Source organism: Aspergillus novofumigatus (assembly GCF_002847465.1).
Source record: "Aspergillus novofumigatus IBT 16806 chromosome Unknown P174scaffold_3, whole genome shotgun sequence".
Lineage (NCBI taxonomy): Eukaryota > Fungi > Ascomycota > Eurotiomycetes > Eurotiales > Aspergillaceae > Aspergillus > Aspergillus novofumigatus.
Window position 1 is genome coordinate 1,450,927 of NW_020194276.1, and position 24,041 is coordinate 1,474,967.

Genomic DNA, 24,041 nt, shown 5'->3' on the forward strand with positions numbered 1-24,041 from the left:
AACATCCTCTCTGGTTTGTCTACAGGCTCTTTCTTGCTCAAAGCATCCTTGGTCGTCCCCATAGGACTCGCAACAGACCGGCTTTGTAGGGTCCCTTCTTTGCGGCGAACTGATCAGCCGTCGCTGAGTCAAAGGCAATCTGGCGATATCTGCAACTATACGTCCGCACTCGAAAAGGAACTTTTGCTCCGTTGTTCACTGGCATCAATCTTGGATTTCTATCTGGTGGATATATACCTTCAGTTATAGCCTACAATTTGGACAATTGTGTAAGGACTCCTGGAAATAGACCAGAATGATAGCACGCGCCATGTCGGACGACGAAGCCGATCCCGAGCTCCTGGCCCTTCTTCGCAAGTCACTTGGACTAGATGGCGGGCCTGCCAACCCACGGACTGCGGAGACGAAAGTCCTCGAAAATGCGCAATTTGTTTTCGATAATGCCATTGACGTCGCCCTGAGTCCGGCGAGGGTTAAGGAAGCGGCGGAGACAATATGGCGGCTGATGCAGAAGAAGAATTACTCAACCGAGACATGGGCAGATCATGAGTTGCACCCCAAGGCGAAAGACGGAAGCACAGTTGACTTCATATTTACGATGGATCTTTTGAACTTCAGCTTCTGGTCGGACCAAACAGAACCGTCCAAGCGATTCTGCATTGAGTATCGGGGGAAGAAGTGGACAGGATATTGGAGTCTGGTAGCCGCATTGCAGAGGGCTCTAGATGAGGGTAAGTCCTCTGTCAAATCCTTCACTTCAAGGAGAGACTCACACCGCTCTACTTTCAGGGATTCAGATCACCACACCAGAATTCTGGGTCAACGAAGAGGAATGCACAGACACTCTTTTGAGACATGTTTTTCGATCAGCGAGTGAGGAGGAGATTCCACTACTCGATGAACGTCTCCAGTGCCTGCGTGAAGCAGGCAGGGTCCTTTGCTCGGTACGTCGATGCCCATGTCATAATTTCTTATCATTCGGAACTAATTTAGTGCGATTATAGGATTTCGACGGCAGCTTTGTAAACTGCATTTATAGCGCCAATTACTCGGCCGCAGCTCTTGTCAATCTTCTTGTAGAAAGCTTTCCCTGCTTCCGAGACGAGACGGTTTTCCAAGGCCGGCGAGTACGATTATACAAACGCGCACAGATTCTCGTGGCAGACCTCTGGGCGTGTTTCAATGGGGAGAGTTATGGAGAGTTTCACGATATTGACAAAATCACGATGTTTGCCGGTAGGTTTATTTCCCACCCAATAAATATATCATGATATAACTGACAAGTGACGTCTGGAAGATTACCGAATTCCGCAGATGCTCCATCAACTTGGTTGTCTTCTATACTCGCCATCGTTAGAGGGCCACATCAGGAGTAAAAAGCTCATTCCCAGTGGCTCCAACTGGGAAATTGAGCTGCGCGCAACCAGCATCTGGTGCGTCGAGTTGATTCGGCGTGAAATTGAACGCCAACACCCGGAAGTGAAGAAGCAGAAATTATTAAAAGGGGCTCCAACTGAAAGCCCAGTGGATGGAGCCACTTCATCCGAAAACGAGACAAATCCTGCCACACAAAATCACATCCGACAGGCCAGTATCCACGATACATCCGGCTCGGGGATAAATGCTATCTTGATCGACTTCTTCTTGTATGATACAGCAAAAGAGTTGGAGAGGGACGGCCGCGAGACCATTCCGCATCACAGGACGAGGAGCATTTGGTATTAACCCATATGCAGCACATGAACCGATTGGCACTTACCATGATACCCAAATAATTTTGTTCCCTTTTGCATATTCATGGCGATGCATTCGGCGTACATATCGTCCGGAGTCGTACTTTGCCCTCCAGTATACTGGGATTTTCTTTGCTGTCGCTTCTGGGAGTTTGGTGACCTTTTATGGCCCTGTCTGATTGCCATCTACTGCACTATTGGTTTTATAGAGGATAGAGACGATTTTGGCATGTTTCAGGTTGGTACGGCATGGATAGTTAGAGGAACATTTAGAGATGTTTATTCAGGTCAAGGGTATCATAATTCATATCATGCAAATGAGAATGGTGAGACAGGACTCTCGCTATTCATCTAGCAGAGGTCAATTGCTGAATGCGCGCCATTATATCGGACTTCCATTCAATGTAATCCTCGCGGCGATCCGCGCTCAACCAGTCGACCCGGTCCTGCATCATTGTCCCCAAACCAGGCAGAAGACCTTTCTTTTTCGACGAGTCCTTCAGAAGAAAACCGTGGCCTGCACCCGTTGTCTTCTGGCGCTTTCTCTCACTGTCACGGCCGTCGTACTCATCCGATAGGTACTCATCATCTCCGTCCACTTCCCCAGCCTGCGGGATATTCTCGAACCACTCCTGACCGTTCGTCCAGCCTTGCTCCATGATTAACGCAATCCACTGATCGACATCGTCGCGGTGCCGCCGCTCCGTGGACGGTAAGCCAAGGCTGACAAGGGCAGTCTGCCGCATCTCCGAAAACGTCTTCTTGTCCATTTTCCGTGCCTCGCCTGCCTCCGAAGAGCCATCGTCTGGTGCATTGCGCCGGCGCGCAAGCACAATGAAATAAACTGCTACCACCAATGCGTACACGACTTCCTTGAAATCCTCGTCCTTCTCTGTATTCTTGACCGTGATGATTGGCTCGAGGAACTCCATCATTTCATCGTCCAGATCCTCGTCATTCTTTGCTGAGACGTTCGAGATGAGGTAGAGGATCGATGATACTCCGGCGAAAATATGTGGTGGCAGAGTTCGGGAGATTGGGGGCCGAGACCAGGTGCTCGTGCGCGGTGCTGGAGTGGAAAGTGTCTTGCACACTGTCCGGATTGAATCCATGACCCACGCAGGTGCATCGGGGATGATCGTAGAGCTGGACAGACCATCGGGACGGACCTTGGTGGTTTTATGAGGAGTGAGCAATGGAACAGCCGGTCTGTCCGAGGCATTGACAGCTAGTTTGAGAGGCGTCGACTTGCTCGGGGTATTTTGAAGGCCTCGCGGCGTCGCAGCGGTTTTTGCAAGTGCTTGTGTCTTTGTAGGTGTTGAAGGTGCAGAGCCGGAGCGTGAAGGCGTCCCCGGGGCCGAACTGTCTCTTGCGCGTTTTGAGGGGCTAGTACTAGTTGATAACGACCGTTCCAGAAAAGAGTATAGTTTCTTGTATGCTCGTGGAGGGCATGGAGGATGGCCAAGTAACGGAGGAAGTTTGAGGGCCCTGGTCAGCCTAGTGTAGAGCTCGTTCAGCCAAGGTCAATCAGTCGGGTCTGAAATAGCTGTACCTTCTGCATGCGATCTCGGCACAGGCATAGGGCCGTGCAATCTCCTCTTCGGGCTTCAAGCTTGCTGCAAAACTCCGGGATTGCGCGACTAAGGACAGGGCTAAGCTGACGAGCTCTGGAGGTAGGTCATTGGCGTGCGTTGGCACTAACGTAGCCAGAGCTTGCTCCACGGGTCTGTTGTTCATCTTGTGGGCTTACCAGATGAACGGAGATATGTCAATGAAACGTTCGTACCTGGTCAAGGGATCCGTCGAAAGGCTGCGGGCTCCAGCTATTATTGTGAACTTGTTACCATTTCTAGACTAGCGTTATCGCGCGTTATCATCTATATGGACCGAAAAGGAATAGCGTGGAAGCCTGTCACGTGCTTTGACGGAATGAAGCTGCCAAAGCGAAGGTCTGATGATGCTCGATCACTCAGATTTACTTCGAATTGAGATACTGGCGCTAGACGAGTCACCATGTCTGTTACTGTAGGTTTTTCTCCATTTGCCTTTGGCATTCCGAGCCTCGCGCAGATTCCTTGGTTGGGAGAATGACGATGCTGACTTCAATCGGCAGCTTCATACCACGCATGGAGATCTCAAGGTCGAGCTCTTTTGCGAGGCCGTGCCTCAGACAGCCGAAGTGAGTATTTTCCATAGCCTTATGTTCACATACTGTGATACAGGTTGTCTTACTTTCCGAGACCCATCGAGGCTGACCCGAACACTACTTGTGACAGAACTTCCTCGCCCTCTGCGCTTGCGGCGCATACAACAATACCCCCTTCCACCGTATCTTCCCCGGCTTCATGATTCAGGGCGGTGATATTTCGCTCGGGCCAGCACCAGGAACTTTGAATACACTAAAACCTATGCTACCCGTCAACGAAATCCCCAAGGGCGGCACCTCAATCTACCACCCTCGTGCACTAAATCAGGAGATTCACCTGCCAGCCCTCCGTCACAATGCGCGCGGAATCCTGTCAATGGCGTCAAGGCCAGTTAAAGACCGGACGGCACCGGGGTCACAAGGTGCGACGGGTGCGACGGTCAATGGGAGTCAGTTCTTCATCACCTTCGCTGCGGCTCCCCATTTGGACGGGGCGAGTACCGTGTTTGGGAAGGTTCTGAACCTGAGTCCGCAGGATGAGGGAGGAGATGTCCTGAGCAAATTGGAGAAGGCGAAACTAAAGGTGGACAAGAAGGGGAGAGTGACTCGGCCGAAAGAAGGGGAGGAGGGTGAATATGAAGCGATTGGTGTCAACAGCGTGACGATCCACGCCAACCCGTTTGCGAAGTGAGATGAGGTCCTACTGTTCACAGGTAGAAGATGACTTCATGAGAGAGAGTTCTCGGACCGCAGTCCACTCCTGCAGCCTCGAGGAGGACCTGCAAGTCCTTGCCGGCGGTATTAGATCCAACCCACCGAGATCCGTGAAATTGAGCCGGATATTCTAACCGCTGGGCCAACGACCGGCGATATTAACCCCTGGAGCATGGATTACAGTCATTCATGTTGACTGCTCAATGCCGGTGATATGGCTCTGCTGGACGATTCTGAGTCACGCTTCCAGCAAGATTTGCGCGGCAACGGTGAGATACGGCGGTCATCGCAACCCCAGAAGGTTTGCAGGCATTTTAGTACCAAGCAAAGTGACCCTGACAAAGTTACGAAAAGATACAAGAGATACTAGACTGAGTGCATTATAAGCCAGGAAATATGATTTCGCTAAATTCTTTTCCACATCCCCATAAACAGTAGAACACCATGGAGATCTGCACATAGTGATATGACGGACAAAGCTCATCCCACATCAGGAATCTTAATGCAAGAACTCATCCCCGAACTCATCTCCGAGCAAGCAGCATAAGCGCCAGAATGCAAACTCGACAAATCATCGAAAGGTAGAAACTCGACAAGAAAAGATCATGAGCAAACCCAAAGAGAGTCGTAAATCAACAAAGGAAACAAAACCGTCTTCTAATTGGTATCGAAAATCATGACTTGCGTTCATCAGCATCCTCAGTGGGCTTCTATTCCTTCTGCTCTTGCTCGTACCCCTCAACCTTCATGTCTCTCAGGCCGAGCTCCTCTTCCTCCTCTTCCGTACGAGTGTATTCTTCAGTTGCGATTTGAGGGTCGGGGGCGGGAGCACACAGATCCTGAACGTAGCTGTTGGCCATGGGATCCTCAAGAGTAATAACGAACTTCATCTTTCCGCTGATCGCATCGTCGAGACGGCTGAAGAAGCGCTCCCACTTGTCCTTGTCAGACGTTGCCATACTGTCACCACCGGAGTTGGTGGTGTCGTCAACATCGAAGATCTGGCCGTGCAACTGATCGCGAATCTCCGTGAGCAGACCCTCAACGGTGGTGAAGCGGCCGCCAAGGGTACCGGGCTGAACAGTCACCTCAAGCTCGTCGCTGTGAAGCGCGCAGGTGTCGGACTTGAGGATATCGCGCGACAGATCGACCTCGTTCTCGACACGCAGGGTAATGCGCTTGCCCTTCTCGGGAACCTCACCACCGGTCTTGACCTCGCTAGTGCGGTAGCCGCAGTGATCGCAAACTGTACCCCAGATGAAGACCTCCTTGAAGTAGGGAATGCTGACTTTCTTCATGTTGACAAAGCATGCCTTTGTGCAGCCGGGGCACTCTGTGGGCAGACTGTAAACCTGCCCTTCGACAATTTCCGAGTCGTCAATCTCGCCCTCCACGTTGATGCCTTCATTCTTCTGGGCCTCGGGGTCGGCAGCAATACCGAGCTCTTCGTTTTGCTCGTGTGTACGGGGGTAGTCGCGACGTCTGTACTTGTTTGTCTTGTCATTTGTATTGGGCGCAATCCACGAGTTTCCGGTCGGATCATCCAGCGAGATGGTGAAAGGAAAGCCTTCGCGCTTCAGAATTTTCTCCAGCTTCTCGATGATGTGCACGAGCGCATCGTGCAGCTCGGGCGCTTGCTCTTTGCGCAATGGCTGGTCACCGGACAAGTTCTCGTAGATGCGCTGAATAACTCCCTCCACTGTGGTTAGCTGGCTCTCGCCCTTGGGCATCTCGATACCGAGCGATTCGACTTTGAAAATCGAGACATCGCTTCGAATGACTTGGCGCTGGAAATCTTCCTCGTTCTCAACGTCCAGCGTGTATTTCGTTCCCTTCTCTTGAATCTGACCTGCGGATTTGACGGAGTTGTCTCGGTGGCCGCAGTGTTCACATTCGAAAGATTCGAGGATAATGTCGCGGAAGAAAGGCACTCGGAGGAGGAGAAGTCTGGTGACACCCTAAAGTTTTGTTACTAAATGTCGCCTCGGCGCAGAAAAACGCAAATATCTATCGATATAACTTACATTTTCATGGCAGTTCATGCAGAGACTCTCCAGTGACATGACACCGGTATCTTCATTTCTCTCCACCAAGTCGCCGGGTTTCTGAAATTGCGACTCAACCACAACATTGCCCTGAGGGGCAGCGCTTTCTTCTTCTGTTGACATGGTGCGTGATTTGCAGAGACCAATTGATTTTTGTAAGTGAAAAGAGAAGAAACAAGAACTTGTAAATAGAGGGGCTACAATATATTACAAAGCCATTGGGCCCAAAGAAAAAATATTAGCCGGCAACCACGGGAACGTTCCTTTGCCTTCCACTATCGCGGTGGCGGGGCATCCTTTTTTTGGAGGGGCAGCTCTTATTATGCACAGACGCTCAGGTGGATTACTCAGCAATGCGGATTTATGCAATAAGCAACGAAGAGCGAAGAATATTAACAACTTTGGAATGATGATGCTGGTTTGTGATGAGAGCCATGCGGCGAATTGATCGCCATTCGCCTTCACTCGGACCTAGTCTACCGACAGCTACATAATCCATGGGGGTAGAATGACGACCGGACATGTCATCGCAGTCCGAATCACATCTCGAAGGCAATACAGATCCGATCGGCCCAAGCCTGTCGAACTGATCGTTTGGTGTTCATTGTTCCATCCTGGAGCGATAGTTAGCTCAGCCAATCTCTGAGTGTTGTGGGTTACTTATAGAAAAAATAGGGGCCGCCTCCCCGAGGAGAGGCGGCGGTTCACGAGCGGAAATCGACCTGCAGATGTTCGGCACCTTTTGATCCAGAACTCGCAACAAGCTTCTCGCACAATAGCCCGATGCTGGTGCCCACGCACAAATGCCCTTTACCGATCGAAGCATATATACGTTCTCTTCGTTGATGTCCTACACGCCCAGGACCAGCTGCCCAGCCGCCAAAGTCTCCGCAGAAGCAAACGTGAACAGTATAGAGGCCAAGTAGACAAGCCTGAGCTTTGATCCCCACCATTGTAAGGTCCCACAAACGCCTCCTGTCAACAACTGCATTGTATGCAAGAGATATGTTGAACGGGCAGCCGGGTCGCATGATGGACGAAGCAAGAAAACCCAAACGAGAGGAGAGCGTTGATGAGCTTCAATCGAGGCAAATGCCGGCTTCCAAGACATAGAATGGCCATGGCAAGTTACCAAGATTGCAAGATGATAGAGCATAGACTGTTGAACAGCAGTACAAAGTCGAAGCTCGATGAACGCAGCGTGCGACATCGGACAGTCTCACACCCTTCGCGAAGTTCATCCGACCCCATGTTTTCCCGCGTTACTCGGCCTGACCATAATCAAAGCTTTCCATCTCCCAATTTGCTCTCGAACATGCCATCCGTGTGGTCATAAGGACAACCTCGGTCGCTAAGACCTAAACCTCGTGCGGGGTACAGTACTCTCTGAGACAAGTTTTTGTTTCCTCTCCGCGTCGAACAGACATTGGAGGGCGTTGTAGAAGCGAACAAAGAACATCCGCAAAAACCGCTTCCTTCTCCCCGAAGGGAGGGACGACGAAGGGAGGCCCATCGTCATTGTCGGCGCCCATCAATCTATTTGCAATCTACATTGCAAAGAGATGGTTAACACGGTCGACCTGGATCTTTGAGTCAAGTTCGAGTCGGTGGCTGGTGCCGGGACTCGAGGCTTGCAAGCCAAGATATGGCAAGAGATAAGAGTTCGAAAGTAGGTACGGGTTGCCCAGGCTCCCCGAGTTGGGAGCATGCACGGGATAGCAGAACGGATAGCAGAAGGAATAGGTAGGCGACCATTGCAGAGGCTAGACCATTACTCATTGATGGTGAATCATGCACCGGAACTAGACAACAAGCCAAGGTTTCTGACAGCATCACTCAAAGAGCAATCTGATCAACTCAGTCCATCCAGGAGTGCGGAAGAACCTCGCTACAATGTGATTTCTCAGGTAGCACCTGGGCGCCCTCAAGACATCACAATGATTCCGACGAGTGGATTGCTTCCGACGTACTGACTTCATGAGTGTTTGTAGGCGCGTCCGAGGACTAATTGTTGCGTTCAAGATGCTCACCGAGCAATAGTAATGAATTCCGCCGCAATTTGGGGGTGGCTCCAGACATCCCATGCATTGCCGTTCATAAAAGCTCCCAAAGGCCGTAATCTGTAACGAGAGGCCCGACATGCTCCACCTACTCTCTCCCTAGAATCTCCAGCACTAAGGCATCGACAAACCATCCATCTTGGTCAGCATGTAACGCCCAGCATTGGTAAACCGACGCGTGTCCCATTCTGGAACTTAAAACGCATAGTAAACCGTCTTTTGTTGCCCATGACAGGCTCTGGACATCGGATACCTTTCGTTCATCGATTCCTCCAGGAATCAATAAACTAATCAATAACTCCGCCATGCGAGGCCGTGAAACTTGTGCTGCTGCTAACACTGAACCGACTAGGTTAGGGTTAGATTCCCAATAATCCATCACCTTCTTTAAAAGATATAATCATAGGGTGGGGTGAGCAACGTATGATTATAGGTCTCCTAAGACGCATCGAGATGCAGTGATGGAAATTGGAGAACTATACGGAGAGTAAGGTCTGTACAAATAATGCCCTCGCAGGCAATTGAGGCACGGCCTAGCAAGCCAGAGATGCTTGAGAGACACACGCCGACACGTCTTCGAGCAAGTCAGGTCCGAAAGAGAGCTCGTGAGAATCAAGTTCAGTATTGGCTGAAGGCGCTAGAAAACCGAAGCACGGCTGAGTTCTTCGCAAAGTCGTTTGTGACTGACTGAGGGAGCAGCTGCAATGGGTGTAGGCAGAAGAATAGCGAGAGGAGGGCTGCCAGCGGACCACAAAACAATGCAGCGCGTCGCGACCACACGTGACTTGACGTGGATCCTCCCCTTCCCTAACTCCCAACCTCCCATTTTGACCAGCATTCTACGATAGGGAAAACAGGTCTCTTTAGGAATCAAGATGTGCGAGAAATGACTTTGACTAGCGCAAAATGCTTTTTGCGGACGTTATATTGCATCCCTCTTACATGTAATCAATGGCTCTTACCGATCTAGCATGCAGGCAACTACATCTCGCAGCCACTCACGGATGAATAACTATGGAACTCTCACTATATGGGAATTTTGACCCTTGGGAAGAAAAGTTCATTTGAGGCAGTCCTACTACCTCCGGAAATGCACTTTTTTCCCACAGCTGCCCTTCGCTCCGAGCAATGTGGTGCCCTTTCTTCGCCGTTCTGCAATATCTTGTCCGCAGAGCATTGTTGTCTTCCGTGACCCAGAATTACACTTTACGAAAAAAATCATAGGCGACGCGACAGTTTTAGTTGAAGTTCAAATTTCATCCTGCTCATTATTGCTGTCAATTATGAGTAGCTCAGGTTGTGGCTTATCTGCATGTATGATGTTGGGCTTGTCCATAATAACAATGCTATTGAAATGCGCGGAGTACTCCGTATCTGATCGATCGTCCACTCGCGGGGGCGAAAGCAAACAATCGAGCTTCCCGAGACTCGAGTCCAATAGAAAAGGGCGAGAGCAATTGAAGGGAAGTCAAATCAGAAGAACATAGGTACAACCGTACAAAAAGGGCTTGCGATTGGTGGTGGTTCAAACTGGACGGGGTACCTAGTGGCTGGTGCGGTGGAGTCGGCGGAGAAAATTGAAAACGGGAAAAAAACCCCCTTTGACATCAATATAATCTCAGTTTCAACATCGCAGCAATTTTTCTTCCAGTCTCTCCTTACCTTAACCCCTTCACTGTCCAATTGGTGGCTCCAGGGTCACCTATTCAGCTCCGCTATCTGTTGCTTTTGTCCTTCAGAAGCCAGCCCGCTCAGCGCAGCAAAATACGAGAATTAGTTATTTGTGCGCCTGAGCAATCGATACATTATCGAAACAGTCCAATATCAGCAAGCCCATCATGGCTCGTCCGCGCAAGTCCAGCCATCTGGGAGATATCCCGGGTGATACCACCGCGCCCGCCATGTCGACCATGAACGAGGTCAGCCCTGTGGAGGGAGAAGCTTCAAAATGGGACAAGGTATATCCTTACCGGTGACCTCAATATCTTCCGTCTTCTCAGTCCCGTGCTCACTGCTGTCAGGCCTTGCAGAACCAGGTAAGCTCTGAAAAGGCTCTCAAATCGCAGACCAAGCGGCGCAAAAACCGATCGCCCCTCCGTCGGTTCAAGGACTTATGTTCGAAACACACCTGGGTTCTACCTCTCCTGCTGATGAGCATAATCCTCCTCGCATACGCCGTTAATCCCACGCCGGCCAATCCTTTCCACAGCGCTATCTTCTTGTCTTACCCACAACCTCCCAAGACCCCTGGCGGCCCGGTTATGTACGGAAAAGGTCCCTTGGACTTTGCTTTTGTCGGCTTCTACACTATTGTCCTGTCTTTCACACGGGAGTTTTTGATGCAATGCGTGATTCGCCCATGGGCTGGATACTGTGGCATTCGCAGCAGAGGAAAGACTGCTAGATTCATGGAGCAGGTCTACACAGCCATGTACTTTGCGATCTTTGGACCTTTCGGTTTGTACGTGATGAAACAGACGGATATCTGGTACTTCAACACCACCGCCATGTTTGAGGGTTTCCCTCACCGGGAGCACGTCGCCATCTTCAAGGCCTATTACCTGCTCCAGGCTAGTTACTGGGCTCAGCAAGCGATTGTGTTGCTGCTGCAGCTCGAAAAGCCCCGGAAGGATTTCAAGGAGCTTGTCGGTCATCACATCATCACTTTGGCGCTGATCGGGTTGAGTTACCGCTTCCACTTCACCTATATGGGCATTGCGGTCTATATCACCCACGACATCTCAGATTTCTTCCTAGCGGTATGCCTGCAAGGACCCTCCTTAATTGAACGAGAGCTAACTGATTCTTCTTGTAGACCTCAAAAACCCTCAACTACCTCGACTCCATCATCACTATACCATACTTTGGCACCTTCGTCGTTATGTGGATCTACCTCCGCCATGTCCTCAACCTGAAGATCCTCTGGGCCGTGCTGACCGAATTCCGCACTGTCGGACCCTACGAGCTCAACTGGGAGACCCAACAATACAAGTGCTGGATCAGTCAGGTCATCACCTTCGTCCTGCTGGCCAGTCTGCAAGCTGTCAATCTCTTCTGGCTCTTCTTGATCCTTCGCATTCTCAAGAACTACATCTTCAACAGCGTGAAGAAGGACGAGAGAAGCGACGACGAGACCGAAGAGGAACTCGAGCAGGAGGCAGAGAGCCATGCTGCCCTTGCCACTGGAGCTGAGCAACCTTTTCTCACCGCTCGCAATACAAACAAGGCCCCTCAGGTCTTCGTCAACGGCGAGCCTCTTGGCGCAAAAGCCAACTCTTAGTGCTTGATGCTGAGAGCCAACCGAGTATTTCCTTACTGTCACTTTGGGCATGAATAGCTCGCTGAGCTTTGTCTATATCACGAATTTGACTTGTCTGGCGATGCTTGACAAGCTTTTTTTTTATTCTCTGTTATATTGCGACGGTTCCATGGTGAATGACAAATTACAAATTTCTCTTTCTGCAAAGATACTTTTTCAACCCCTTTCTGTGACTGACGTTGTGCATGGCGAAGCTGAATGGATATAGTAACGATTTTTCTTGAGTGGGCAGTTCATTGTACTTTTTTAGTGGATGGCCTTGAAGACCACCTTCTGCCAAGCTAATGATAATCATAATAATAGATTTGCGCTGGTGATTTTGCAATGGCTGAGTTCACTTTCCCTCCATAGTAGCCGTTCTGAAACTGCTCAAGGACCTTGGCTGTTTAGGACACTTACGGCGGCGGAGATCTTCGTTATGTGAAACTATTGTGCTATGTAATATATTACACGTTGAGTCTCTTGGGCATACAGAGATATCAATATCTGACAGAGCCGACTGCGGACATGTTCGCATACTGAGTTACTTCCCATCAAAAGCAGAGTGCAATCACCGCTGTGGTCGAGTAGGGTCAACAGTTCCCTTCAGCTTGACAGAATCCGTCTCGCCCTCACCCTTTACGCTCTTTCCCGGTTCTGCAACGTAAGGGTTGGAAGTGTCCGAACTGTCAAGGCCCTCCTGCTTGGCAGAAATGGTGTTGGCTCCTGAAGGTGCCTTCCTACCGGCAGGCTGCGGAATCTTCAGCATACGTTTGACATGGTGAATGGGTGCAGACCGAATAGCGAGTTACTTACCGCATCGACCTCAGAAGGCTTCACATCCGGGCCAACAGTCTCACGCTCCGGGGGAATCTCGGCTTCCTTCCTCTCAGTCATTCTTGTTTCGCCGTGGTGGTTGTGTGACGCGATCTTGGAGGGGCTGGACTGAAGCAAGTAGAATGCAGCGGGGACGCCGAGGCCAACCGATGCCAGCATCCTGGAAATCGATTCGTTAGTCGTCTGGCATACGGAGTGCGATGGCTCGTGGGCATAAGGGATGAAGGTGGCTTACCATGGGAGGTCGCTGGATTTCTTGGTGCTTTGTTGTGCAGAAGCGTACGTCCGGCGTCCAGCCTGCTGTATGGGTCGTCGAGCAGTGTCTCCGGCGGCACGAAGGGATGCACGAATCATCTGAGGGCGTATGAGAGCCATGGTGGGTTGTACGTATATAGATCGAAAATGAGGTCAAGAATTGGAGATTAGAGATGCTGATTGAATATTTGTGGTGCAATTGGGATGAGATGACAAGTTAACGAGAAAGGTAGGAAGAAGTGACATGACATGCCCTTGTTCTTACGTATGCAGGCCTTGGGCCGCAGCCCCCAGCCTCCAAGCAAGGAGTGGGAGCACAACCAAGAAGCTCGAAGAAGCTCGGAGCGGGAGCAACCGGCATGATCCAAGCGTTCGTTATTGGTGGTGATGTAATTTTGGCGTGCGGGGAGAAAGTAACTGTTATGGCCGAGTTTGGCATAGTCATGATATGCTATGTAACTGCAATTAAAATGCCATTGAAAGTAAATACCATGTTAGATGTCTAGCAGTTCAATGTCATCATTTGACGAACGTGATCTTGTCCTCCTCTATTCCATCCTCGATCGTCTTGATGGAAACCTGCACAAGTGGCCGTTGTGGTCCCCCGTTGGAGCTCAAAGTCTGGATCCAGCCATTACTGTAGCCTTAGGCAGTATTATGCGCCCCGCGTTTAGTTCATCTCCCCTGCTTCCAGTGAGCATGAGCTTTATCCACATCTCTCAAAACTGTGATCTACGAGTCTCCCTATCTTAGTTTACCCTTTATTCTTCCTGCCACAGTACGCTTTTTCAAACTTCACTTCCCCCATGGCGGACAGGCAGGCCATTCAGCAGAATCTCAACAGTCTGTTGTTGAAGCTCGACGACCCAGATGCAGATCTGAGATATATGTCCTTGAATGATTTACTAGGCATCCTGAATAATCCCAACTCTTCATTTCTTGCCCACGATCAACACTCGGCTTCGAGACTCGTCGACGGATTGCTCAAAGCTCTAGATGACCAACATGGCGATGTTCAGAATCAAGCGCTGAAATGGTTCGTATTAGGAGCACCACCTTTGGTGCATACATCACTCACTCATATCTTACTCCAGTCTCGGTCCGCTTGCGCTTCGGCTGCCCTTTGAAAGCCTCATGCCTCTTCTCGAGAAACTGTCGACCTTAACCGCCTCACAATCCATCGATGCCTCAGTTCCCAACACTGCCCTCCGAGTCATTGTCACAGCACTTCCTCGTCCTCAACCAGGGCAAGCACCCAGCAAAGAAGCCACCATGGCATACTCCGCTGTCTCGAGGGTTCTCATTCCCCGCTTAATCGGTCCCACGCCGTCGCCTTCCAACCGAAGGGGTAGTGTTGTAAAGGGAATGCTGGAAAAGGATCCTGCTAAAGGCTTCAGTAGCGACGCAGTTGATGTCCTGATCCAAGTGGTCACATGCTTTGGACCTCTTCTCAAGGAAGAGGAGTTGAGCGCACTGCAGAAGTCTGTCATGTCCATCATTGACAACGACACGGCTGGTACCGTTGTCACCAAAAGAGCATTGGCCGCTATCTCAGTGCTTGTGCTCCACTTCTCGGACAACCAACTAAACGCCTTTGTGGCCGAACTCGTCGAGAGATTCAATTCCTCACAGTTGACGACCGTTCACCGGCGGCATCTGATTGCTACAGTGGGCAGCATAGCCAAAAGTGCTCCGACCAAGTTCGGGCCCCATCTTCAGACATTAGCGCCTTTTGTGTTCTCGGCGGTGGGAGAGGAGAGTCTTGGTCAGGTAGCTTGAGTATACCCATTGAATGGCGTGTCTACGAAAATGCTCCGACCAGTGCAGTAGCAGCATAAGATCCCCAAATCAGATACCCTGTCCATGGTAGCCTTGGCCTTTCTCAATGCTGTATATCGTATGTTACCCATGAGCTTTTCTCATCATGGCATCTCTCAATGATATTCTAAGTAGATACTGCTTTGCGCCTATGGACTCGTTGTCACTGATGCTTTCGAGGAGCGTGACGTTAGAATCTGCTGCTCTGATCAGAGAGATTCCAAGGTGTCCACAAAATCCTCGAGCTGGGATTCACGGCACAGTCCTGTCAACCTGTCTTCGCAGCTGTGCGACAGCGTCCTAACTCGTTCAACCGTCATTAAAACTCCCATGGTATTGTAGATCCGTCCATCTGAGCATGTAATAACGTCGTCTGTTCTTTCCTCCTTATGCTCTTTCCGAATCACTATTCGTTGTTTTCTTCCTTCCTGTCTTTTCTGTTCTCTGTGTTGCTGCCCTCTCTGAAAGGGAAGCAACCTGCCGCCCGTCTCTTCAGCTCCTCGACTCAGAGTCCTGTTGTCTTCCTCGTCCCATCTTCTCAATCACACATAACTGCACCTCCATCTTATCCTGCATATTAGGTCTGGCATCCTTCCCCGAACACATCTCCAAGATGCATATGCGTCACTTGCTGCTCTTACCCGTCCTCGGGCTCGGGGCACACACAGTTGCTCGCAATATCGTCAAATTGCAGCCTGGTCACCACACCTCCCAGTCGCGGCCATTGTCCGACGGCAATGTCACTCCACACCTGTTGATAAGAAACGGTGACGGTGTGCGATGTGGTCCTGGTGTGGGAACTTGCTCGGATGGCAAATGCTGTTCAACTGCTGGTACGTTGTCGTGACCTCTCGTCCAGCCGTGTGCTCAAACTAACCGTTGTTTCCAGGCTATTGTGGTACTACCCAGGCTCATTGTCGCTCTCCAGACTGCCAGCTTGACTTCGGTCATTGCGACGCTCATGAAACCCCAGAGGGCCCTCCCGTCGAAGATATACCTCGACCACATGTCGGTGCCGTACCATATGGCCCGCACGTCATCCGCTCGTGTGCCAGATCAGGCACTATTGCCCTGACTTATGATGACGGTCCGAACAGATACACGGCTGACCTTCTCGACCTGTTGGATCGGTATGACGCCAAGGCGACGTTCTTTATCTCTGGAATCAATAATTCCAAGGGCCCGATAGATCATCCCGATCTACCGTGGGCCTCTTTGATTCAACGCATGCAATACACTGGACACCAGATTGCGAGTCACACCTGGTCGCACCAAGATCTCAGCAAAGTTACGCCAGAGCAACGACGACAGCAAATGCTGAAGAATGAAGCAGCGTTCCGCAACGTTTTGGGCAGAATTCCGACCTATATGCGTCCTCCGTACTCGAGCTGCCTCCCCGAAACGGGCTGCTTGGACGACATGGGCACGATGGGATACCATATCATTCTTTATGACATTGACACGAAGGACTATAGTCATGATAGTCCTAGCGCCATTCAAGTCTCCAAGGATACGTTTGACGCTGCCTTGTCGCCATGGAAAGCTTCAGAGAAGTCCTGGCTGGTTATTGCTCACGACGTGCACGAGCAAACAGTCCACAACCTCACAGAGCACATGCTAAGGAGAATGGCGGAATATGGCTACAAAGCTGTGACAGTTGGTGAATGCTTGAACGATCCTCAAGAATTCTGGTATCGCGAAGCCGGCGAGCCTCTTAGCAATACCGCTGTCAGAAAGTCTTCATCACCAGATGCTCATGACGCTCCTCCAACTGCCTCTAAACCGGTCTCCCCTGATGGCAAATGTGGAAAGGACTATACGTGCGCTGGATCAAGCTTTGGCCCTTGCTGTAGTAGTTCCGACTACTGTGGTACCTCTAATCTACACTGCGGATTTGGTTGCCAGCCAGAAGCTGGAAATTGCTTCTCTTTGGACAAGCCGTCGCACAATGACACCGATGGCTCTATAAGAAAACCAACGCCCCGGCCGGGTTCGGGTCCGAACGATCATTCCAATGACGGCGGTCTTCCTGGGGGTGGATCAGTGAGGAAGCCCGTGAAATCGGGGGCAAATCCGGCGGTCCCTGCCTTGTCGGCTGCGGCATGCCTGATGTTGTTTATCTGCGTGATGGCAATCACCTAGATGGAAAGGTTCCTTTTCTGATGCTTGCGATCAACTTCCTGTCTTTCCCAATACCTTCTTATAGCGAGGGAGACCTTCGAGACAAGTGCAGATCATGTTAGGCGCTCATTGTCACTGAGCCACGGACTGTCCGATGAACTAAATGAGCTACTCTTTGATGCTTTTATCAATTATTATTCCTTTCGCACCTGAGCGGCCTGATAGGCACCAAGTTAGAAGAATTCATGATATTTCAATTCCTCTTCTTGCCGTAGCAATACTATGATACCGAAGTAGATATAGATGAACGTATACAAGAGCGAGACATCCCCATCGCCATAAGAGGATGCCCGGCTACTAATTAGATGGATCTCGTTTAGTGACTGTGTAGCGTTCCATTTCACGGCTGTACGGATGAAGTAGCTTGGGCTTTTGTAGATGAGTTGTTTCCTTATCGTCGCAACTATATATTCTAATTCTCGTTAGAGACAATGTGGCCTAAACAATGGAGTGACGTCCTTGGTAGGAGCATGCGGTGGTTCCATAAACAATTCTCTGAATCAGTCAGGTCTCGTCTTGCTCTGAGTTTGTCTACCAGGTCATATCGATAAAGAATACGCTAAACCTCAGAAGCTGGGCATTCCACAAGATGCGCGAGTACATGAGTGTACATCTTATAATTAATTCTCCGGATTGAAGTCTACCATCGGAAAACTTCAAGCTGATCATAGCAGAGACATCTACAAACGCGAGAAATGGCAGTCATTGGAAAAAGAAGGAGAGAAAAATCTGAGTATGCTCCTTAGCACAAAACGCCATCGCTTTCACTCTGGGCAGGAATCACGAAATCGTAAAAATACAATGTATGGTATACAGGCTGAAAGTCATTGACAGGTCGTGACGAGCATTAAAAGAGAAAGATCGATAATAGATATACAGGAAAAGGAATGATGGCCGAAAAAGAGTCGTCTAGACATAAAATAGGGTGGTAGGCATGGTGATGTTATCGTCGGATGATCTTCAGCAGAGGCGCAATTCTGGCCCTGCGGCTCAGTCCGACTCGATAGGGCACTTTGCTTGTTCCTGCGATCGGGCTGTGCTTGTCGGGGCCTTTTCCGGGGTCTTTTGTCTGGGGACATGTACTCAAGTTTACCTCGTTAGACGTTGAGTCTGGTTTCTTTGGGGTCTCAGGTGCGGTTGCCTCTGTGGTTGGTGAGGGTTCGAAGGGCGGGAGTGATTCTGGGTGTGTTGTTGCTTCTTTTTCTGAAGGAGACCTGTCTCCCACGGTTTCAGTCTCCTGCTGATTGATGTCTTGGTCCGGAGGCTGCTCGAGCATGACAGACACGCCAATGTCTGATTGCTGCGGTGGTGGTGCTTGATTATCGTCTCGGCTGCCTGCGAGTCCATTGACATTCTCGGAGGGAGACTCTTCGCTGTTTTGTAGCTCAGATGTCTTCTTCCTCTTGCGTCCTCGCTTCTTGGGCGTTGGAGGTGCAGGTTTTGGTTCGTCTTTCCATGTCTCGAGCGAAGGTTTGGGTTCGGTCACCTCAGGCGCAGAGGGTGGGAGAGGTCTTGGTATCCGGACTTGAAACAATTCTGCGTCCTTTGAATTGACAGATGTTGGGTCATTGCTGGGTTTCTGAGCGGTCTGTTCGTCTTGTAGGATATGATTTGAGGGTCTTTCATCAATCCAGATCACATCGTCTTCGACATCTGATTCGTAGGTTTTCTTCAATGTCACTGATGTCGTCTTTCCACGCTTCAGCTTCTTCTTCCTGGATTCTTTCGCCTTTTTCGAGGGCTTCACCGGCGGGATATCCATGTCTGCGGACGGGTCGTTCGAGACGTCTGTCCGATTTTCTTTTGAATCGTTGGCAACTTCGACTCGCAAGTTGTTTTTTTCTAGGGCATACGATACTCCGTTGGCTATTGGGTTCGATGCAATTTCATTAAGAGGTAGCGGATTATCACCATGCTCTTGAATCTCTTCCAAACTAGGAACAGGCTGGTCTTGTGGCTGATTGTTGGCCACCCCGGCGTCATCGGATTCGTTCAACGTCCGTACGATCTTCGGTGGCCGACCCGGCTTTCTCTTGACTGGTTCGGCACTTTCAGGGATGCCTTGATCATTTGAAAGAGCAAGTTCATCATCTTCGTCGTCTTCCGGTATGTCTTGCTTTCTTTTGCGTCCGCGCTTCTTTTTAACCGCCAGTATCTCGATTGTAACAGGGGCAGCGAGCTCATCGCATGCGCTTCTTGGCGAGTGCGATGCAGCGTATCGGCAAGTGCTGTCGCTTTGGACTCTAGGGACCTTCGGCGTCACTAGTGACGAGATGGGCTCGGTGTCGTGGGGAGAGTACGATGTAGCTTGCACGGAGTGTGACCTTCCTGGGGTTTTATGAGCTTCCTCCGTCTGCACTGTGTCGCTGGACCTCAGGTGGCTCTGAAGATCGTCATTCAACTGTGCTGGTGGATTCAGAGATGATTCAAAGAAATTGTATGACCTTGAGGATTGCGCCAAGTTATGAGTCGACGAACCGTTCTGCGGCCCGACATGTCGTATATGATCTCCATAAAACCCAGTAAGGTCATTGTTGGAGTAACCGTGACCGTGGTTTTTGCCATTGAGGAGAGCCATGTCTTGCGACGTGGGAGTAACGAATGCGCCAGGCTGCAGAGCGCCAGGACTCTCCTCGCGGTGATTGTAATCGTCATAATTCAACACTGCCATGTTCAGAGGAACAAGAGACTCGGCAGTTGTTGAGCCATTGTCTGGCTGGTCGTCACAAGCCGCTGTCTGGGCCGCGCGGATAGCTGCAAGTTGAGCATCATCGTCGTCGAAAAGCCGTTGCTGCGCAAGTCCAATTTCCGTCATTACTGAACCTGCATTAATTGAACACGGCCATTAGTCACCAGTGTATTCACGAGTACTCTCATGGGATTGACGTCTAAGACTCACCAATTGACCCCGCCCCAGCATCTGACGGAATCCACCTCTCCTCCCTCCGTTGCTGAGAGGCAGAGAAGCCATTTGGCGCTGTTTCCTGTGATTGTAGGAATGCATCAAAGTCAATGGCAAAATGATTTCCATGATCTATATCTTGCGCTTCTCCGCCCGCTGTTACAATTTCAGATTGCTCGCTGCAAGTCGTGATACTATCAACATGATTCTTTGGCTGCTTCGGTGCCCGCTTGACTGGAGGCGGCATCTCCGACAAAGGATCGTCCTCATCGTCAGAGTCTTGAATAACTCTATCAAAGGACATTTTTTGAAAGATATGTATATACTCTTGTAGAGGTACAGGGATATCGACAATTGTTAAGAGGGGAGAATCGGCTTATCAGTCTACGTTTATGTTCGTTATCTCACGCGTCAAGTGGGCGGATCGTGGAACGGAACGACGCGCGAGCACGTGCTGATAAGCATCGATAAGGAAATTCTACTGCAGGCATTAAGGCATCAAAACAGCATGCATTGGTATCAACTGTAATCAGCGCCGGAAGTCATCATAAGCTCAAGCAAAGGGTCACGATTCCATGGTGCTCTGCGGCCGCATCACACCCCGACCGAAGAACTCACTAACAACGCCGAATCGATCCTTGGCTCGTTGAAGTTCTCCCTTGAAGAGATCATGTTGATCTGCTGACTCCACTTGTCTCCTCCTGATAGCCTTGATAGTAGAGTTTTCTTGCGCACACATTGGGCATTCTGCATCTTCATCCACCTTATTGAGACAGCGTTGATGAAATGAGTGCTTGCAGAGGAAGTGCACAGTAGGAAGGTCCAGAGCCCCACCGCACGCGTTGCACCGACGGGCCTGGAAAACGACGGGCTTAGTACCCAGTTGCTCGATTTCTTGCCTTTTCTTCTCGGTTTCCGAGCTGTAGCTGGATATCAGGCGGCGATTCTAGGGCATATATTAGCTCGAACTAGGTAGAAGATCGACGGAACGCAACCTACAGTGGAGATCTCTTTTCGCTCGCGCTCAATGTTGTCGCTAAGATACTTCTTAACTCGGCCCATGGTAACCACGGAGTTGTTGCTCAATGCTTGTATTACTTGTAGTGGCGACATTAATCCGTCATCGTGGATCCTTTTGAGTACCACGTCGAGTTCGTCGCCAGCTTCCTCAAGGATGGCCGGACTTGAGGCGAAGTATGTCAGAGCGTCCACATATAGCTGAGGCTCTTCTGGTCCATACTTCCGCAGAGCTCTGATAGCTCCGTGGGTGTCCTTTGCCGAGGTAAAAGACCGGAAGATGTCAGACCGAAGCCCTTCTTGCTCAAGTACGAGAGTTGATCCCTCTCGAAAATTAGACAGATCTGACAAGAGAAGGACGTTTGAAGTCGAGATCGGAATCTACATGCCAATGAGAGACGAAGATACAACTGGGGCAAAGGGCACTCACGTCTTTTCCTTCGATGAGAGTTTTGGCTTTGTTTCCCCACTCTTCCTTTTCAGCAGAACCCTTCTTGCGATTTGCTGTATCCAGGTACATCTCAAAGAGTGTTGTGTAGATGTCGACTTTGTCCTCCTCCTTCAGAGTTTCCAGGTCGATCAGCGACTCCAGGAAAGCAATGAATTCTTGCGGGCGGCCCACAAAAGCCGAGAAAGCTGTCCTTGGTCTCGGAATTTCATAGCTTGGTGTCGGTTCTTCAATTTTCGTCTCCTCATCAACAATATCCTTGGGCTTTTCAGCCTTCGTTCCGGAACCCGCGTTAATCAAAGACAAGGGAAGGAAACCCGCCAAGCTTTGCAAAGTACTGGTCGGTTGTGTCTGGGGTGCAGCTGGGACCTCCACCTCTGTTCTTGGCCTATACTGCCCCTTGTAGTACGCCATGAAAAGTTCCGTAGTCTCTTGAGGGCAATTTGCCAGCAATACCCTGGCATATTTCATCAGGTTATGGTAAGCCTTGATTGGGTTAGCCCTGGAAAATCACAAGGGTACAACTGCCATTACGAACCAAGTCCGGCTCAAGTCTCCAGATGTATTCCACGGCTTCAGCGTACTTCTTCGAATCCTCAATCAGGATATCAATGACCATGTCATTTTCACCGTATTTTGTAGCCAAATAGGCTGCCTGCTCATAATAACCTCCTTGTCGGCACATAGCGATGGCCGTCTCCAGGTCAAACTTGAGCTCTCCTGGAGCTTTGATAAAGGAATTCAGCTTATCCGTATCTTTGAGCTTGGCGTAACAGTTCAGAAGGAGCGTAGTGTGATCGACGGTAGCTCGATCGTGATCGTGGAGTTCTTCAAGATACTCAATTAAATTATGGATACGCTGCGTATCAAGGTACTGCGATCAATTCAGTCAGATATAAGCTTATTAACCAAATGCTGACAGTAATACCTTCCGTATAACCTGCGACGGTTCAGTATTGTCAATAGCCCGGAGGTATTGCTGCATGGCCGTGTCGTAATCGCCTTTCTGGTAGAGGAAGTCACCATACTTGCGATAGATGGCATTCTGCTGTAGAGTATCAATGCCTTTTTTCTGCGCAAGATTGATGGCCAGTATGTAAAGATTGCGTTGGTAGAGTATCTCCAGCTTCTGCTGGAGGCTCTTTTCTCGGTAACGGTATACCTGTCCGTCTATCAGCTATAGCAATACTCATTCTCATCATTGGATAATACCTTTCCATCTGTCGAAAGGAGGAACAGGTCGCCCCATTCTATGAAAACATGCTTGACAGACGCCGCCAGAGATTCGGAATGAGCTATAAATTTGAGATCCGTATCAAGCAGGGTGAAAGTCGTTGTGCTGAAGATCTCGTCTGCCTGGCTGCGAAGGTTTCCCAAGGCAGCCCTTGGAGGACATACCAAGGCCACATAGTCTCTGAATACGTTGATCGAGTTCTTCGGGCTGTCAAATGCATAGCTCGGGCCACGTCCATGCGGCCCATAGGTGTATATAGCGTCCTCTCTAGCAACAACAATATCTCCGGTGTCATTGTCAAGCGCCATGCAGCCAACGCCGCAGCCTGAGTCATCCAATACACGCGCTGGGTGACCTTGCCCTCTGCCGGAGATGACCAAGGTCAATATTCGACTCGTTGTCGAGATAAAGAGTGTTGATAACGCCCCGCTTTGTACCTCGAGCCCAGTAATCGGCTCCTCCGACTCGAAGACAATGCGTTGTCTGGCACCACGGTCATGGATCAAGTCGCCGCGAATGATTGTGACCGATCCGTTGCCAAATCCCACCGCTACCTGCGACAAATCTTCCAGAGCCGCGAAGGCAGATATCTATAACCTCGTCCAATGATCAGTTATCTGAGCCGTACGTCCAACCTAGGGAAGACAAACAGGAAACGGCCTTCGCGCATTCTGTATCGACGTCGTAGACAAGCAACGCGGGACTCCGGTTTTCTTCTCAGGTTTGTCGAGCGCCCACACTTTCAGCACGGGCTCGTTGGGGAGGTCTTCCGCAATGGTTATAAGCAGTGACGTGCCTTCTATCTGTTTGATATGCGTAATGGAGCCATTGTCCGCTGCCTTGAAAGATCGCACGATCTTGAATCCGGCGGAGACGATGTGTACTACGCCATCGGTAGATGCGATGAAGAGATTAGAGGAGCCGGCGCTGAGAGACGTGAGATCGGACTAAGTAGAATCGGCTATTGTTAGAACTTAGGCTGCGAATAGAGGAGTAATTTAGAGGAAGCCAATCGTGTACCTTTAATATTGACGAGGAGTCTTCTGGAAGTTTGACCGAGGAGACGTCAAAGAAGTTGAACGCTTTCCACTGCGAAGGGCTGGTCAGTATCCTCTGAGAGCTTCACTTCAGTAATCAGACGAGCATACTGATGTCAGAGCCATTTGAATTAAGTCAAGTCCGCGCCATCAACAGGGTGCGGTAAGCAAAGGGAGTGGAGGACGGTTGATCATTCTGTATCTCGATACCCGGCCGCAAGCGCAATCGCGGAGCTGCGCCGCGCTAGTACCGTATCCCGCACAGACCACAGCTCGACCCAACGTCATCTTTCCCTGATCACAGTAGTTGACAATG

General features: G+C 50.2%; 10 protein-coding genes across 10 annotated transcripts; 5 read left to right on the plus strand and 5 right to left on the minus strand.

Moving 5' to 3' along the window:
• Positions 1–310: 310 nt before the first annotated feature.
• On the plus strand, positions 311–1,725 carry P174DRAFT_419243 (queuosine 5'-phosphate N-glycosylase/hydrolase; the record flags this gene model as incomplete). The annotated part of the gene is made up of 4 exons (XM_024824770.1): positions 311–731; positions 790–944; positions 1,005–1,236; positions 1,298–1,725. The coding sequence occupies 4 exons, from the start codon at positions 311–313 to the stop codon at positions 1,723–1,725; spliced, it is 1,236 nt and encodes a 411-aa protein (XP_024683889.1).
• Positions 1,726–1,902: 177 nt separating this feature from the next.
• Positions 1,903–3,530, minus strand: P174DRAFT_130153 (uncharacterized protein). The gene is made up of 2 exons (XM_024821098.1): positions 3,286–3,530; positions 1,903–3,230 (listed from the first exon to the last, which is right to left on the minus strand). Exons 1-2 carry the CDS (start codon positions 3,468–3,470, stop codon positions 2,081–2,083), a joined length of 1,335 nt encoding a protein of 444 aa, XP_024683890.1. The 5' UTR covers positions 3,471–3,530; the 3' UTR covers positions 1,903–2,080.
• Positions 3,531–3,746: 216 nt separating this feature from the next.
• Positions 3,747–4,999, plus strand: cyp5 (putative peptidyl-prolyl cis-trans isomerase; the record flags this gene model as incomplete). The annotated part of the gene is made up of 3 exons (XM_024828874.1): positions 3,747–3,758; positions 3,847–3,912; positions 4,010–4,999. 3 exons carry the CDS (start codon positions 3,747–3,749, stop codon positions 4,568–4,570), a joined length of 639 nt encoding a protein of 212 aa, XP_024683891.1. The 3' UTR covers positions 4,571–4,999.
• Positions 5,000–5,303: 304 nt separating this feature from the next.
• On the minus strand, positions 5,304–6,761 carry zpr1 (zinc finger-containing protein ZPR1; the record flags this gene model as incomplete). Its single annotated transcript, XM_024829716.1, has 2 exons — positions 5,304–6,551; positions 6,618–6,761. 2 exons carry the CDS (start codon positions 6,759–6,761, stop codon positions 5,304–5,306), a joined length of 1,392 nt encoding a protein of 463 aa, XP_024683892.1.
• A 3,558-nt stretch (positions 6,762–10,319) lies between these two features.
• P174DRAFT_439921 (TLC domain-containing protein) lies at positions 10,320–12,338 on the plus strand. Its single transcript, XM_024826926.1, has 3 exons — positions 10,320–10,656; positions 10,720–11,457; positions 11,514–12,338. Exons 1-3 carry the CDS (start codon positions 10,537–10,539, stop codon positions 11,976–11,978), a joined length of 1,323 nt encoding a protein of 440 aa, XP_024683893.1. The 5' UTR covers positions 10,320–10,536; the 3' UTR covers positions 11,979–12,338.
• P174DRAFT_439922 (uncharacterized protein) lies at positions 12,249–13,259 on the minus strand. Its single transcript, XM_024826927.1, has 3 exons — positions 13,069–13,259; positions 12,813–12,993; positions 12,249–12,747 (listed from the first exon to the last, which is right to left on the minus strand). The coding sequence occupies exons 1-3, from the start codon at positions 13,206–13,208 to the stop codon at positions 12,568–12,570; spliced, it is 501 nt and encodes a 166-aa protein (XP_024683894.1). The 5' UTR covers positions 13,209–13,259; the 3' UTR covers positions 12,249–12,567.
• A 361-nt stretch (positions 13,260–13,620) lies between these two features.
• Positions 13,621–14,972, plus strand: P174DRAFT_403953 (uncharacterized protein). Its single transcript, XM_024824005.1, has 2 exons — positions 13,621–14,124; positions 14,183–14,972. The coding sequence occupies exons 1-2, from the start codon at positions 13,895–13,897 to the stop codon at positions 14,865–14,867; spliced, it is 915 nt and encodes a 304-aa protein (XP_024683895.1). The 5' UTR covers positions 13,621–13,894; the 3' UTR covers positions 14,868–14,972.
• Positions 14,973–15,519: 547 nt separating this feature from the next.
• On the plus strand, positions 15,520–17,184 carry P174DRAFT_386660 (chitin deacetylase CDA6; the record flags this gene model as incomplete). The annotated part of the gene is made up of 2 exons (XM_024823316.1): positions 15,520–15,739; positions 15,796–17,184. The coding sequence occupies 2 exons, from the start codon at positions 15,520–15,522 to the stop codon at positions 17,046–17,048; spliced, it is 1,473 nt and encodes a 490-aa protein (XP_024683896.1). The 3' UTR covers positions 17,049–17,184.
• Positions 17,185–17,725: 541 nt separating this feature from the next.
• On the minus strand, positions 17,726–20,504 carry P174DRAFT_403959 (uncharacterized protein). Its single transcript, XM_024824006.1, has 2 exons — positions 19,987–20,504; positions 17,726–19,910 (listed from the first exon to the last, which is right to left on the minus strand). The coding sequence occupies exons 1-2, from the start codon at positions 20,291–20,293 to the stop codon at positions 18,031–18,033; spliced, it is 2,187 nt and encodes a 728-aa protein (XP_024683897.1). The 5' UTR covers positions 20,294–20,504; the 3' UTR covers positions 17,726–18,030.
• On the minus strand, positions 20,484–23,905 carry P174DRAFT_386665 (tethering complex subunit PEP5). The gene is made up of 9 exons (XM_024823317.1): positions 23,837–23,905; positions 23,709–23,777; positions 23,339–23,635; positions 22,667–23,278; positions 22,383–22,616; positions 21,993–22,328; positions 21,437–21,940; positions 20,989–21,387; positions 20,484–20,935 (listed from the first exon to the last, which is right to left on the minus strand). The coding sequence occupies exons 1-9, from the start codon at positions 23,849–23,851 to the stop codon at positions 20,555–20,557; spliced, it is 2,847 nt and encodes a 948-aa protein (XP_024683898.1). The 5' UTR covers positions 23,852–23,905; the 3' UTR covers positions 20,484–20,554.
• Positions 23,906–24,041: the final 136 nt, after the last annotated feature.

What these genes read in the sequence shown, in the direction of transcription:
- P174DRAFT_130153 (XM_024821098.1), bottom strand. Translation starts at nt 3,470, where the DNA reads ATGAACAACAGACCCGTGGAGCAAGCTCTGGCTACGTTAGTGCCAACG. An exon ending in GCCGAGATCGCATGCAGAAG is followed by an intron (nt 3,231 to 3,285) that starts GTACAGCTATTT and finishes GCTCTACACTAG; the next exon opens with GCTGACCAGGGCCCTCAAAC.
- P174DRAFT_439921 (XM_024826926.1), top strand. Translation starts at nt 10,537, where the DNA reads ATGGCTCGTCCGCGCAAGTCCAGCCATCTGGGAGATATCCCGGGTGAT. An exon ending in AAGCTTCAAAATGGGACAAG is followed by an intron (nt 10,657 to 10,719) that starts GTATATCCTTAC and finishes CACTGCTGTCAG; the next exon opens with GCCTTGCAGAACCAGGTAAG. An exon ending in TCTCAGATTTCTTCCTAGCG is followed by an intron (nt 11,458 to 11,513) that starts GTATGCCTGCAA and finishes TTCTTCTTGTAG; the next exon opens with ACCTCAAAAACCCTCAACTA.
- P174DRAFT_439922 (XM_024826927.1), bottom strand. Translation starts at nt 13,208, where the DNA reads ATGGCTCTCATACGCCCTCAGATGATTCGTGCATCCCTTCGTGCCGCC. An exon ending in AAATCCAGCGACCTCCCATG is followed by an intron (nt 12,994 to 13,068) that starts GTAAGCCACCTT and finishes ATCGATTTCCAG; the next exon opens with GATGCTGGCATCGGTTGGCC. An exon ending in AGCCTTCTGAGGTCGATGCG is followed by an intron (nt 12,748 to 12,812) that starts GTAAGTAACTCG and finishes AAGATTCCGCAG; the next exon opens with CCTGCCGGTAGGAAGGCACC.
- P174DRAFT_403953 (XM_024824005.1), top strand. Translation starts at nt 13,895, where the DNA reads ATGGCGGACAGGCAGGCCATTCAGCAGAATCTCAACAGTCTGTTGTTG. An exon ending in CAGAATCAAGCGCTGAAATG is followed by an intron (nt 14,125 to 14,182) that starts GTTCGTATTAGG and finishes ATCTTACTCCAG; the next exon opens with TCTCGGTCCGCTTGCGCTTC.
- P174DRAFT_403959 (XM_024824006.1), bottom strand. Translation starts at nt 20,293, where the DNA reads ATGTCCTTTGATAGAGTTATTCAAGACTCTGACGATGAGGACGATCCT. An exon ending in TGCTGGGGCGGGGTCAATTG is followed by an intron (nt 19,911 to 19,986) that starts GTGAGTCTTAGA and finishes CAATTAATGCAG; the next exon opens with GTTCAGTAATGACGGAAATT.
- P174DRAFT_386665 (XM_024823317.1), bottom strand. An exon ending in ACTCCTCGTCAATATTAAAG is followed by an intron (nt 23,636 to 23,708) that starts GTACACGATTGG and finishes GATTCTACTTAG; the next exon opens with TCCGATCTCACGTCTCTCAG. An exon ending in ATGCGCGAAGGCCGTTTCCT is followed by an intron (nt 23,279 to 23,338) that starts GTTTGTCTTCCC and finishes ACGAGGTTATAG; the next exon opens with ATATCTGCCTTCGCGGCTCT.